At 41.0% G+C, this 15330-nt stretch overlaps 1 protein-coding gene and 1 pseudogene across 2 annotated transcripts; one reads left to right on the forward strand and one right to left on the reverse strand.

Moving 5' to 3' along the window:
- The first annotated feature begins 315 nt into the window (after window positions 1–315).
- LOC310857008 (serine/threonine-protein kinase Sgk1) lies at window positions 316–6723 on the forward strand. The gene is made up of 13 exons (XM_083762601.1): window positions 316–539; window positions 1145–1220; window positions 2248–2329; window positions 2440–2483; window positions 2640–2697; window positions 2809–2892; window positions 3061–3192; window positions 3292–3404; window positions 3554–3677; window positions 3816–3911; window positions 4411–4566; window positions 4778–4867; window positions 5188–6723. Exons 1-13 carry the CDS (start codon window positions 470–472, stop codon window positions 5353–5355), a joined length of 1293 nt encoding a protein of 430 aa, XP_083618727.1. The 5' UTR covers window positions 316–469; the 3' UTR covers window positions 5356–6723.
- Window positions 6724–8258: 1535 nt separating this feature from the next.
- On the reverse strand, window positions 8259–14984 carry LOC310867354 (annotated as a pseudogene). The gene is made up of 7 exons (XR_014571058.1): window positions 14829–14984; window positions 12934–13073; window positions 11717–11780; window positions 11159–11265; window positions 10728–10945; window positions 9397–9474; window positions 8259–9231 (listed from the first exon to the last, which is right to left on the reverse strand). The product of XR_014571058.1 is annotated as an uncharacterized misc_RNA (transcript).
- Between the last annotated feature and the right edge of the window lie 346 nt (window positions 14985–15330).

The following is a 15330-nucleotide window of genomic DNA, read 5'->3' on the forward strand; positions in this document are numbered from 1 at the left end:
GTGACTATGCCTACAGTAGTGATTCTGGGAAGATTTTCACAGTAAGGTTGTACATTTCCATGGAGAGAAAGGAAGTTAGGAGGAGGGGGCGTCTATGCGGTGAGCGCTCTTCGTTATCTCCGCCCGCCTCCCATAGAGTTATATGCCGCCGCCTACAGTCAAACCACAGAGCTGCGGAATCCCGTGACATCACTTCTCTGGCAGTTGCCTTGGTTACACGAGTGATGTCAGTAATGTTTCGCCTCCGATACCACGTGTTCCGTATAATAACCGAGTGCCTGTCGCGCACTGGCCAGCATTTAGAACTGTAGTCAGTCTGCCCCACAAGAGCGAAGTGGGCCAATTAGACTGAACATCATATAGGCTATAGTAGCACATTTAATTTTCTAGGAGGACGTTTTTTTTTTGTTTTTTTTTTCAGCTACAGAACTTTGTTTTCCTTTTTGGTGGATTATATTTTTCGCTCATCATGGCAGTTACTGAGGCTGGAAGTGAACTGACTTACTGCAAAATGAGAGGAATGTTAGGCGTTCTCGCCGGTGAGCCTATATTATACCAGCCTACGTTAGTCTTAAAATTATATCTTCGACTTGAGAAATCTATTGCTAGTTGCTGATGGTGGAGTTTGTTTTCGTAGACTTATAGGCTATTCTGTGACTGTGTGGTCCATTATAACTGTATGGTTAAAAATGTATGTTAAAATAATATTAATATTGTCTGTGCAACTTGACTTTATATTAACCAAATGTTAATTTGTATTAGTAGAACGTTGAATATCCCTGTCCGCCTATCGCGGCTATAGGCCTATAGTGGCCAAATCGTGTATCGTTCGTGGTGGTTGCATAACGCAAGCCTTGAAGCCTGCAGCATAACATAACGCATCCCGAAAATATAGGCTAGCCTACAAATTAGTAATTACAATAGCATAGCCTACAGCGGCAGTTAATATAATTTAAAACTAGGCCTACAAAATAGCAGATTAAAAACACAACATAAAATCGTATTGTAGCCTTATTATTTCATCAATCCAATCCGAAGAAGCCTGGCTATTATAATGTCTTGCCTTGAATGGGAGTAGGATATGAGACGCAGTGTGTGACGTTTTGGCCGTTAATGCTCTCCATTGATGTGTCTCCATTCGCAGCTTTCATCAAGGAGAGAAAAATGGGACTGAACGACTTCATTCAGAAGCTGGTATCAACGCCAAACATCTGTCAACAGTGAGTACAGATGAGCTCTTAAAATAACATTGTTATTCTTCATCACGTTGAGAAAAAAAATGAAAGAAAAAAATAATGAATTGAATGTTAACTGAATGGATTTTTTTGTAATATATATTATTAGCACACTGGCAAACCAATCTACCATTAGGTTTTGGCTGCACATTCCATGACAAGTAGAATAATCTCAAGGCAGGTGTAAGAATAGTTCGTGAAGCGCGCTGACCTTTTGCATCGCCTAATCATCTCAGTAAATCCCTTATGTTCCCCGGGGCGAGGATAAACCGCTAATTCAATTATTACATGATATGGGTTGACCCATCATTCTGAACATCCCCGCATTCAGGATGATGTCCGGTACAGCGGAAAACAACAACACAGCCACTATATCTAGAATGTAGAATTGTAGATGCTTAGAAATTATACTGCAGTAGTTGTAGACAAGTCCTATTCTTCTGTCCTTGTTTAGGGTCAGCAGCTTTAGCTGTCTCACTCAGACAGGTTAGGTAACCATCACGTCTGTGACTTGACCTGTCCTGGATCTGTCCATATGTAGGCCTGGCCCTACAGCTTAAGTCTGTAGGCCATTGAAAGTCATGTTGTCATTACACAACAAGGGCAAACCTTGTGTCCACTATCTAGCAATTAGAAAATACCACAGTAGGCTACTTGTGTGTAGACAAGTCCTATTCTACTGTACTTGTTTGGGGACAGCAACTTTATAGCAGTCTCAGGCAGGTTAAGGTCTTATTATACCATCAAGTCTGCCCTGTCCTGAACTGGACTGTCACTGGTCCATATGTAGGCCCACAGCATAAGTCTGTGTAGGCCATTGAACATCATGTTGCCATTATACACAAGGGCAAAACTGTGACCAGACCTATTGCAAACCAAATAAACACATCCATGTCGGATCATTTAATGTTATCTTCCATATAGTGCTAAAAGACATCTTTAATAAGCCACTTAATAAAACATAATAAAATAGCAATAACCTAATCTTCGGATTGATCTCCTTTTTCCCCAGTGCTGACGTCACAAACTTTCTGAAAATTGACGAGAATCTAAAGCTAGATTTGGAGGATTATGAAGGTCCTAGCCACCTGCATGTGAGCATAATGTGCACAGTAACTGAACTTGATACGATAATTGCTATACATTTTGTTTTAGAGCACTGGATTTTTAAAATATGAATCTTTCTTCCTTTCATGTTGTTCAGATGACGCGTCTGGAATCAAGAACGTCACTGGCTGAGGAGACTCAGTAAGTGGTGAAATTGTTTTTTATAGTGTGTGTGTGTGTGTGTGTGGTAGGTTTGGTGTGTGTGTGCGCATGTGTGTGAGAACATCGTTCAAATACAACTCTGTCTCTCTATACCAGTGTAATCCTAATGTTTGTTATTTTCCTGTCCATCTTCAGGATCAAACCATGTGATTTTGACTACCTCAAAATCATTGGCAAAGGCAGCTTTGGAAAGGTGAGCATCTGTCTGATTGTGTAACTCTTCATCTGCTCACCAGCTGTTCATGAAATCTCTATCACAGTTTATGTGGTGCACAAGCTGATGTCATTGTCTGCATGGTTACAGGTTCTGTTGGCTAGACACAAGGAATCAGGCCAGTACTATGCTGTCAAAGTCCTCCAGAAGAAAATCATCATGAAAAAGAAAGAGGTTAGTTGTATATTACATTAGCCCGCTGCCATATGCTGCCACAAACCCATTTTCTTCACACCCTGAACCAATGTTTTGGAGAGAAAAAATTTGTTTAAAGAGACACTGTTGATTTAATTGCAAATTATATTTTCTCATCTTTTTACCCCCCTTGACTTCTCCTTTCAGCAAAAGCATATCATGGCAGAGCGAAGCGTGCTAATGAAGAATATCAAACATCCGTTCCTGGTGGGGCTACACTACTCCTTCCAGACAACAGAGAAGCTCTACTTTGTTCTTGACTATGTCAATGGCGGAGAAGTAAGCCAAATCTCTTCAGTACTGTGTGACACACAGAATTGTGTCTGGTCAGAATAACGTTTCATATAGATTTTAAAACACACTTTTCACTCTCCTTAGCTCTTCTACCATCTTCAGAGGGAGAGGGTCTTCCTTGAGTGTAGAGCAAGATTCTATACTGCTGAAATTGCCTGTGCACTTGGCTACCTCCACGCCCTGCATATTGTTTACAGGTATGGTACTATGTATGAACCAGTCTACAGCACCCCCTAGTGGGCATTTACACACAGAGCAGAAACGAGCGCAGGATGATTTTGGACCAAGAAATGGTGACAATTTGTTCAGATAAGTTGTAGTGATCATTATTCCTTGTACTTTACAGGGATCTCAAGCCTGAGAACATCCTGCTGGACTCACAGGGTCACATCGTTCTGACAGACTTTGGTCTCTGCAAAGAGGGCGTGGAAGCCAACGACACCACATCAACCTTCTGTGGAACCCCTGAGGTACAGAACATACTGTATACTTGTACAGTACACCCTTGAAATGTACAACATTTCAGGAACTACAAGTAATGATTAATGATAAGATTTGGTGTAGAATGGACCATGGTTGACCACGTTTTCCCTTCTTTCTGTTCACAGTACCTGGCTCCTGAGGTTCTCCAGAAGCAGGCATATGACCGCACTGTTGACTGGTGGTGCCTGGGATGTGTGCTCTATGAGATGCTCTATGGACTGGTGAGTGAAAATCACTTATTACAATGCCCTATGAATATGCCAGATCGTCTCTCTATCGAGGAGAAACCTATTTAATTTCTTTGTTTTTTCATAAATTAATGGTAAATGGTGCCCCCTCGAGAGACCCGGAAAAGAAATCCCAGTTCATTTTCCTCATAGACTTTTCAGAAAGTATTTATTTAAAGATGTTTACGCCGCGGACAAAGCAAACTCTTGTCGTGACAAATCATGAAAATAAACACAATGTTTTGGGCCAAACAAAGAATTAGAAAGTAGAAAAAAACGGCAAGTTACAACACTTTTTTTGTTGTTTTTCTTCTTTGAAATTATTTGTTTGGTCCAAAATATTGTGTTTGTTGTCATGATTTGTCACGACTCGAGTTGGCTTCGTACGACGCTTAAACGGTCTTTAAATAAATACTTTTTGAAATGTCTATGGGAAAAATGCATTGGGATTGGCAATATAATTCTAAACTTAATTTTGTTTCTCCCCAAACAGCCCCCATTCTACAGTCGCAATACAGCTGAGATGTACAATAATATCCTGAACAAGGCTCCAGTGCTCAAGCCCAATGTGTCCAACGCAGGCAGGGAAATCTTGGAGGGGCTTTTGCAGAAAGACCGTACCAAGAGGCTGGGAGCAAAAGAGGATTTTGTAAGTCTACTCTGCTGCACCTTGCTACCACTTCCTTGTGACGATGCAGATCTAGGAAGTTTTACTCTACTGCACACATTGTTAGTGCAGTTAATATCAAATGGTCTAAAAATGTGATCTTATAAAAAAGGTTATCCTGATAACCTTTCTAAGTTAAAGCAAGACGTTTTTTCCTGGTCTTATATGATATCGTTCTTTTATCGTCCGACAGCTGGAGCTCAAGTTCCACAGCTTCTTCTCTCCCATTAACTGGGACGACCTGATGGCGAGGAAGATCACACCTCCATTTGCCCCCGCAGTGGTACGTATACATATCAAAATGAAATACTAGCCTACATAAAAGCACTTAATGATGGATTGTTGGCCCAGGCCGTAGCGTAACGGTCTGGGCACCGGACTGGTGATCCAGTCGCGGTGTGCCGCGGGTTCGACTCCCGGACCCGACACGGCCTTTACCGCATGTCATCCCCCCATCTCTCTCCCGTTTCCTGTCAGCCTACTATCTGTCCCTTAAAAAATCAATAAAAGGCGTAAGCCGCAAAAAAAAAAAAAAAAAAAAAAATGATGGATTGTTTTCACTGCATGCATGTCTCTAATGTGTCATCATCATTGTCTTCACAGTCCGGCCCTACCGACCTCAAACACTTCGACACTGAGTTTACCCTCCTCCCCGTGACCTCATCTCTGTGCAACACAGATTCCCTGTGTATTACAAACAGCGTCAGGGAGGCTGCTGGAGCTTTTCCAGGCTTTTCATATGGACCTCCTGCTGAGCTCTACTTCGAGTGAACTTTTTCAGTTGGACCAGGCCTCTGACACGTTCTCTATTTCTGACTGTAACAGCAGAGGATTTCCCTCAACACAGGACTAAACAGACCTGGGGATCTACATGCATTTCTAATATCGGCCAGCAGATGGACAGAATACAAAATACGCACAAGTAAATGGAAAAGGCTCTTGAGCTCAGGACAAACACTGCCTTGGTTTGGTTATGCAGTATGGGGAGCACGATGGAGGGGAAAACGTAGGGGTGACATACATGTACACTGTTACCAGGATCTCAATGACTTGACAGACACAAGTATTTGTGTGGAGTTCTTGAAAGATTGTGAGCATTATGTGTGGAGATTGCACAAGACTGTCATCTCTCAACATCAACGGCTTACTTTTCCACTTCCAACCCCATGACTGATAAAGGGTGTGCCAAGTTTGGAAATGCACTTTTGTACTCAAGGGACATTGCTCTGTGATGGCTATGGACCTCAGACATTATTGATGTGACATTAAGAGATGAAGTGACTGTGAAATTAAGTAAAGTGCCTGAGGTACTAAAGGCAGTGTGGACGCGTCGGTAGCTTGGCAAGAACCAGCTTTATCAAAGTCAAATACGAGACTTTTCAGAACATGGGATGCATATGAAAGATAATTATTTGTGTCAAGATTCACTTTGGATTTATTGTTATTTCCATGTAAACTTTCCATGCCCAATTGCACTTGAGGGAATAAGGGTTCAAATACACTGTTATTCCAACTTGGTTTAGAATTTAGAACAAATGTAAAAGTTCAGTGTTCTATATTAGTGATGATAATTATCGAATGGACCAAACAATTCTCAACCAAACCAAACAATTTTACTGACCAGTTTTCCCTCATACACCGAAAAAGCTGTACAAACTATTTAATTTCAACTAAATGGTTTTCCTTTCTCTAGTAACAGTTATTCAGTTCACTTTGACCTTGTATCTAATCTTATATCTTACAAATTCTTAACTCCAATTCAAATTGTACACCTGTTCAGAAGTATGACCTGTGCATGGGTATGTCTTATTTTTGTATGTTTTAAATATGTGCTCATATTTCATACCAGATAGTCAACATATCTGCCGTTTGCAGACTTGCTGAAATATGTTCATAAATCCAGAGAACGCGATATACAGTCTAACCAGCAATAATAGGTCTGCAGTAATGATAGCACATTCATCAATACTATTTTTTGTTTTTGAGTGAAAGTGATTGCCGTTTTATGGCAAACATGAGAGAATCTGCTATAATAGTTTTATATTATACACGTATGTACATATATATAAATTATGTTCATGTGTTTAAGTGTACAATTCAAAGATGGAAAGTGGTATTAATGAAATTTTCTTTATTTTCTTATGTTGTATCTTTGCGTTATTTATGTCATGAATGTTGACATTCTGCGAAACATGTGACACTGTCCCTTTTGGAGAAGCCTCGATTCGGTATTGGGATCCAAACATTAACCAAATAGCAAACACACACATTTTGCCGTAAAAAACATTAAAGTTTTGAACAAAAACATGGTTGTGCTTTGTCCCATCTTAGGTAGGGGCATCTAAAAAACTAGAATCATAAAACACGGGACGTGATGTTAAGACTGTCCATTGTGCCAATAGATGGTGTGGGCTCACATGAGATTGCCTTGATGTTAAGAGTGGCATTAGGAGGTGTATTTCAACTAGGGTATGATGTCAAGCCTTTATCAGGTTTTGCTAACCCTACGCCAATAGTGGTTCTCAAAGTGGGGTCCTTTCCTGGGATGACCCCAGCAAAATAAGGAAAAGTTTAACCATTTACATTTTATAATTAGGCTATTTTCAAATAGCCGATCTACTAGACCACAATGCGTGGTAATGAAATATCTTGAACCAAAAAAAGATTTTGTCTGAATATAAAATTTACTTTTATAATACTTCCAAAATGAATTTCAAATCAGCCTATAGAAAATGTATTCAAGCTGGCAAGAGATTGAGACTACCAGTTGTCACCACTAGAGGGAAGCGTTGGCCTAAAAGTCCGTGTATTTGGTCCTATCAATATCAGACAAATGTCCAATCTGGCAATAAATTCCTTACCAAGAAACACATCTCAAAGATTGAAATTCAGTTTCCCTAGGGGAAAGCAGCTGAAAGTTGGTGCTAACCTATCTGCAGGCAAAACTTTGTAGCATGCAAGGGGTAAAACTCGTTTTTTTCAGGATTCTGAAGCCATTGCAAACACTTGTTTTGTACAAACACTAAAAATGGCCATAACCATCACCACAAATGTGATGACCTGGAAAAATGGCCACCGGAATATACAGGAATTTACCGTCTAGGCCTCAAATGGGTGGGTACTGGGTACACATGCGCCCACACAAATTATATCGGGTGTCTTTGCAAATGACAGGTGTCACGTCTCGTGAAGTCACAGGGGTCCCGTTGACCACCAACTTAGTAGTAGACGGCTACATAATCCGAGTTCCCAGAAGTTCTCGCCGGCTGTGGCATACAAACGGGAAGGGCGAGAAACAGCTGCTACAACTCACTTCATCCCAACCAACACATTGCCAAATTTAAACTATAATTCAAACGACCATACAACAGTATTAAGCAGTAATACGCACTCAGGCAGCCTACAAGCACAATATTACTGTGTTTAACCCATTCTGGGCGGGAACCCATTTTGGTGTTTTACCCACTCAGATCTGGAACCCATATTTGGGTTCTGTACAGTATTCAAAAATGTAAACATTTTGATTTTGCTATATAAATATTTGAAGTTTTTCAGAAACCTTAGGTCAGGATTTAGAGGCGTTTTTAGAATCGGCCTCAGGCCTAAATGGTTGACACACACACACGTAATATTAACATACACATATCTTCAAATAAGTGAAATAGACAAATCTAGATCAGGCATTAATCTTTATTTAATGCAAATGATAAAAATGTTTCACGAAAGGTGATGCCATATCACAGTATGAAAACAGATCCCACGAGCACATCAACAGAATAGTATGCTTGTATGTGCGATGAACATACTAAGACACTACAGCATCAGCATATTTTTGAACCATTTAAATGTACAAAAATTTAGCTCTCCACCTGTTATGTCCCAAACTAACTGTTTAGTTGTCATTCCGTTATGTCAAACACCTCCATAAGAGAGAACACTACTGGAAAAATATGTTGAATAAAAAATAAAATAAAATGGAGAAGCATTTGCATGAGAGACATCAAGCAACCGAGTGTAGCCTATAGTATTCTACACATATTTAAAAACAAAAAACGACACATGGTTAAGGATTTTTGGGGAATGTAAAAGGAACAGGGAGACAGGATAAGGGCTCATGGCAGGACAGTCCCATCTCAGGACTAGGAACGGGAACGAGACCGTGAGCGGGACTGGGAGCGTGATTTGGAGCGAGACTCTGAGCGGGACGGGGATGGGGATCGGGCTTTAACAGGTGAGGGGGAACGGGACTTTGATTTAGATTTGGACTTTGATCTGGCTCTGGGCTTGGCTTCAACAGGGGAGCGTGAGCGAGAACGAGAGCCTTTCTCAGCAGCGGCTCCCTCCTCATCACTTTTTGCCTGATCGCCCTTGGCGCTGGACTTTTTAGGACGATCCTTGACGCCTGACCTAGATCGAGACCTGGAGCGAGATCGTGATCTGGACCTCGACTCATCTTTTCGGCTCTTCTTTCCATCTTTCTTGTTCTTTTTGCTCTTTGGGCTGCGGCTCCTGCTGCGACTGCGCCCTTCGTCACGGCTGCGACTATCCTTGGTTTTGTGAGCACCATTACTGCGCTCTTCCTCCTCCTTCTTTCCCTTCTTGTTCTTCTTGCTGCGAGAGCGGCTGCGGGAGTGAGAAGCCTTGTCCCTGGGGACAAGACAACTTGGTAAATCAAAACGTCTTAATAGCTAAAGGATTTACTTTCTGCCATTATGCCGCTTAGTTTGTCAAGTTAGAAATTGCTCCATGCATGTAGAAATTCACATACTAACAGGCATTTCCTTTGTACCATTCTCTACTGTGGTCTCTCACCTGGATCGGGAACGACTGCGACTGCTGCTTTCACTGCGACTACGACTCTTGCGAGACCTACGGCTTCTGGAGCGAGACCTGAGTGAGAACCAACCGGGAATAGGTCTTGGTTAGAAATACTGTTGTGGGCCCAGGCCGTGGCGTAACGGTCTGGGCACCTGACTCATAATCCAGTCGCAGTGTGCCGCGGGTTCGACTCCCGAGCCCGACACGGCCTTTACTGCATGTCATCCCCCCATCTCTCTCCCGTTTCCTGTCAGCCTACTGTCTGTCCCTTCAAAAATCAATAAAAGGCGTAAGCCGCAAAAAAAATAAAAATAAAAAATAAAATAAAAAAGAAATACTGTTGTGGTCCCACCAAGAACATTTATTAAAAATGTTCATGACTAATTCCACTGTACACGATCACATTTCCCTTGTTCTCCTATTGTGCACGAAGCAGGTCCATTCTTAACAGGATTGTGAAGGCAACTATGGTATTTGGCAAATCAAGTCAAGGCCATTTATCGATTTCCTCTTTTTTGTGTGCAACACAGCAGTTGAGAACGCAACTATGCATTCCTTTAAGCAACACAACTTCTGCAGCTGCACCCATATGTTTAGAATTTGCATCAAACCCGTAATAAAATATATATGTTTTGTAAACAGGCGACACAAGGCTGTATAAGAAATGACGTTGGACAGGTGGAGAACTTTAAACTTGCAGTGACTCATTACTTTACCTGGGCAAGCTGGGTTACATCTTCTGATAGTTGTACTTGAATGTTGACATGAAATAATCCCGTTTAGTTTCATAAGCGCGAGAGTGAAAAGATACAGCTTGTACTAGCGACGCTGAATGCATGCCGAGAGGCCAGGATAAAGATGGCAAGGATTCGACAGTGATGTCACTATTATGAGACACTGAAGGAGCACGGATGTACGCTGAAGCTGGTTATAAAGATACCAAGGATTAGACAGTGATGTCACTTTTATACGACACTGGAGGAGCAGCAGCCCATTGCTGTTATGCTAACAAACAATAGCTCTCGACAGTTCTCCGCACACGGCCAACTGCTATAAGAATAACTGTCTGAGTAGCGGCTCTCCACCGCTTAAAAAAGAACCAGCACACCCCAACAGATCAATGCAGCCAACCTCGTCAACAGCGGGGCTTTCCTAGAATGGCAGCGGGATCCATAATAACGCGTCAAAGCCACCGCAGTCCAGCCAACCACAGGGAAAACAATTTTTTGATTTCCATTTTGAGTCGAGATGAGCATGAGTCAAAAATAGTTGATTTGACTTTTTTTCAAATCCTTAATGGCAACCATCATTTGTGATTTCTTTACCTGGAGCGGCTGCGACTACGGGAATAGGAGCGACGAGAACGTCTGGCACCAGGACGGTCCTCAATAAGCCGGATCTTCCTGCCATTCACCTCTGTGCCATCCAGCTTATCCAGGGCCCTCTTCATGTCAGCATACAGCCTGAACTCTATGACTCCCTCATTCCTACGGCCCTTGTTGGTGTCAGCATAAGTCACCTCCCCCGCCTGTCTCATATAGTCCTAATGAGTGGATGAAAACAAGAATTACATGAGTACAACTTGTTAAATAAATTCTAGAATTTGGATTAGAGTCCATTTGAATGCAATTATCCATCAGTGGACATATTGTATATTTGTACATTTACTGTCCAAACTACTACTGAACTTAAATTCCATTTAAGACGCTTTAAAAAAGGCTTGACGTAAGACATGATTAGAGAATTGCCCACATACCTTCAAATCTTGCCAGCTGCAGCGACTAGAAAGGTTCTCAACAATGAGGCGATAATCTGTCCGTGTAGGTGGGCCGTATCTGTCCCTTGCTCCACGCCCATATCCACCTTTTAAGTTAAAGAAGGAAGTCCAGAAAAAATGAGGATATGAGACCAACGAAGACATGGTTAACAATACTACACTCCAAGCTACACACTAGAAACAATGTCCATATAAATTTGGGAGAAAGCAAACAAAAAGGGGTAAAATAAAGATAGAGCTACATAAGAATGTGAAATAAAAACAACTCATTACAATTCAAGACTAGCTCATCTATCCTATTAGACGACGAAACCTTTTATTTATGATCATCATTAAGGCCTATGGCTAACAATCTATATTGATTAAAATGTGGTAGCATTGACTAAATAACCCTGCTCTACTTTAAGACAGTGAAATAAGACAAAACATATTTAAACAATGTCTGAAGTACTTACGGTGAACTAAAGCAACTTTCTAAACTACCACATCTACTAAACATTTCACTTTTTCATAAGAACAAGTTCTTTTTTCAGGCACCTATAAGAGCTGAACCCACATCTGTTTTCCTAAACCCATGGTATCCTCACCACCCGGCCTGGGCCTAATGGGAAAAGCGGTCTTCATTCACAATGGCTCCCTTTTTTGGTCTGCCCAGGGGCCCAGAATGGTCAAACCACACTCTTGGAAAGGGACACCATGGCCAGCAATAGGGGCAGGCAGTCAGCAAAGGACTCTTTCAATTAAAACATTGAGGTTCTTTGTTAAATCTTTACCGTTATATTGACATTTTAAATAAAATTAAAAAATCCTGAACAAAAAACAGCAACAGATTACAAGATACTTCATCACAATTAAGTAAATGTACAGTTTTATAGTCAAATCAAGACATTTGTCTACCCATCAGCAAGCATGTACATTTCCACATTCAAAACATTACATGGTCCTATATTAGTGATTTCACTGTGAGACCAAGTATATGGAATCCCATGATCATTTCAAGTCATTGGTGGCCCTTGTGCACACAAAAAAGTCACCATCAACTAACATACTGTATTGGTATGTAACTATATCAACCCAGTTGAACTTGGTACTTCCTCATGGTCAAAGACTATTGTTTGACAGATAAACTACCTGAAGCAGACGGTCATCAATATTGAAATGTCATGCACCATATTGTAATAATTTGGTAAACAAAAGAGCACATCCCTACTTTCAAGTGCTATGAAATTCTGCATGGAGTTGTACACTTGATAAATTTGAAAGAAAATGGTAGAAATTTTTATCTTAACTGAAAGCTTTGCCACACCTGTATGCTAATTCAATCAACAAGCTCAGTGAATGGCTAAATTAGCCCAAAATAGTGCGTCACATATGAAAGACCACCAATTCCTCTTTACTACTAAATTGCACTTAATGTGGAGAGGTTTTTCAAATTGAAAAGTGAATAATGTAGGTTGTACCAATAGTTAAGATCGCTATAGTAATTTTTTTAATAGATTTCATTCATATTAATTGAATGCACATCAGCCACCAAGGACATGTTTAAAATTCATGCAAGTATTTTAATTGATTTAACAATGATTTTCTGAAGTGGATGAAATGCCCTCCACAATCACATTTATTCCCAAAACTTAAACTACAAAAGTAACATTTTAATGAGAACTTACTCCTTCCTCCTCCTCCTCCGCCTCCTCCACCACCACCACCACCCCCCCCTCCTCCTCCTCCTCCGCCTCTGTCTCCTCCTCCTCCACCACCACCACCATAGCCTCCATCTCGACGTGGGCCCTTGGTGTGTTCGACTATAACCCTCTCTCCACACAAGTCTTTCCCATTGAGGTCATCCACAGCATCATCTGCATCACGGGGGTCATCAAATTCGACAAACCCATACCTTCAAGATAGAGGATTTTGCCAAAAGATCAATGTTAATAATTTCATAAACAACAGTGTATGTGCACACTACACACCAGTGCAAACACATGCAATTCAAAATAAAATATAAGGGGTCTCCAAATTTAACTTTTGCAACCTAGTATGCGCAAAATAAAATCTAACTATATTTGGTATTCTAGCGCATTCCAACGACCAAGATCGAACCAGTGCATCACAGAGCATAATATACAGACATGCAAAAGAAAATTGAGGAAAACAAGTAAACACACGAAAATAAAAACGTATCAATATATGCAGCAGGTTAAAGGTAGGCCGTGAGGGGGGGGGGGTCACCCAAGTTCTATGTTCCCCACTTACCTTAGGGTTAGCGTTATAGGTTTCTGGTTTAAGGATTTCAGTGTTTTGTACTATACAATTGGTTACAATTACAAAGTACAGAACAAAGAATGTTTGTTTTTGAAATCTTTGTTGAAGAGTCTGAGCAATTATGTTTTAGTTTATTTTATGCCCATGTTAATTTTTAGTTGGCTAAGACTAGATAGTTTAAAATAGCTTAGGCAGGCCTAAATTTCAATGGATTGTTCAAAGACTGATCTTAAATCTGAATTTGCTACTAAAAGTAACACAAAGTTGCTAAAATACTTTGTCTTTTAGTCTTAAAATGACTAGGTTAGGTTTATTCTAAGTGGGGAACAAAGAACCTTTTTTGCATGGTGGGGAACATAGAACCTGGGGCTACATATGTACGCTTACGTTGTAAGCGAGACCAGAGACCACGATTGAAAATGTTATTCAGTATGCAGAATGGGTACATTTCAAACAAAAGCACAAGTCAGTAACTAATAACTATCATAATTCTGTGAACTCTAAAACATCAGTCTTAACTAGGCCAGATGTCCATTTTGTAATTAAATCGCGAAAAACTTCAGAGGAAAACCGCAGGCCAACGAAATACAAATAACAAAAATGTAAATAATGTTGTTCTTCAACAATGTCACCCTCACGCCCCCCCCCCTCCTTTTTGTGCCAATTAAATTGATCCAACCTCGTAGGTCCGTTTTTTTTTTTTAATAATTAATAGGTGGTTAAGCAGATATCTCCGATACCATATGGTGAATTGGCCAAAAGGAGGTTTCATTCAATTACATTATGCATGTTAAAATGTAATAACGCACGCTTGTCTTTGTATCCTGACTGGCTGTACAACAACATGGCCACGTATCATTCACAGCAGCAGGCTATAGCAGCAAGTAGCTACAACGTTAGCATGCCCACACAGGCTCAATAGCATTAGCGCTACTACTAGTATACTACCACAGGTCAAGAAGAGCTGTAGGAACTCATTATGCAGTGTGTGTACCGTGTGGCCCTTTCTACAATTTACAGTAAACGCAAAAGTTATGTTATTTGCCTCAATCGCTTTGTGGAAACAACATTTCCCCCCTCCCACACACACGGGTTAGCAAGCCAGGCTTGTTGGTTAATGTATGCATAGTCGCGCGAGCGTTTCGCGCAACAACAAAAACGGCATTTGTGGGCACATATAGCCCTATTTTGAACTGCAGATCGTCAAAAATGTGCAGCTTTTGTCGAGGCAAAAGGTGGTGCGTGAGCCCGTGCTCCGTGTGTGTGGTGCTGACGAGGCCTGCAGTGAAACAAGGCCCACATGCCGCGGCCTAAACGTTAACGCTACCGACTATAATGAACTTTCCCCCCCCTTTCTTTCTCCAATAACACGTCATTTCAACCTTACCCGTTTTTTAGATCGACTTCCAGTATCTTCCCGTAGCCTTTGAAGAACTTCTCGACGTCCTTTTCTCTGGCTCGGTAGCTCAATCTTCCAATGTATACTCTCGACATGTCCCTGCTTTGTGTGTGAAGTCGAGTCCGTCAAACACACACCGGAGGAAGAGGCAGTGAGTGAGTGAGCGGCACACAGACAAGACACGTGAGTTATATGGATGGGCGTGGCTTTGTGTCTCCCTCTTTCTTTGGTGTCGCCAAGGTGGCGCCAAGTTCACAAAAACTATGCCTAAAATAAAAACCCTATTAAACCTCACAAACGCACCCGACCGACCCTAGAAATTTCACAGAAATTATGCCTAAAGTAAACATGAGCAAACATTACACCTTCCCCCTTTTCTACTTATGTACACATGTCGTTTTATATTTGTTGATGATATTGACATTTTGGTGTTATTTTTATGCTATGTTGATGAAACAATTCTCCATGACTTTTTGTGTTATCCCTTTTT

This window comes from Protomyctophum parallelum, assembly GCF_964188405.1.
Source record: "Protomyctophum parallelum genome assembly, chromosome: 1".
In the NCBI taxonomy this organism is placed as follows: domain Eukaryota; kingdom Metazoa; phylum Chordata; class Actinopteri; order Myctophiformes; family Myctophidae; genus Protomyctophum; species Protomyctophum parallelum.

Coding starts and splice junctions, on each gene's coding strand:
- LOC310857008 (XM_083762601.1), top strand. CDS start 470: ATGGCAGTTACTGAGGCTGGAAGTGAACTGACTTACTGCAAAATGAGA. Junction 2,330..2,439: donor AAGGTCCTAGCCACCTGCAT/GTGAGCATAATG, acceptor CATGTTGTTCAG/ATGACGCGTCTGGAATCAAG. Junction 4,868..5,187: donor CTCCATTTGCCCCCGCAGTG/GTACGTATACAT, acceptor TTGTCTTCACAG/TCCGGCCCTACCGACCTCAA.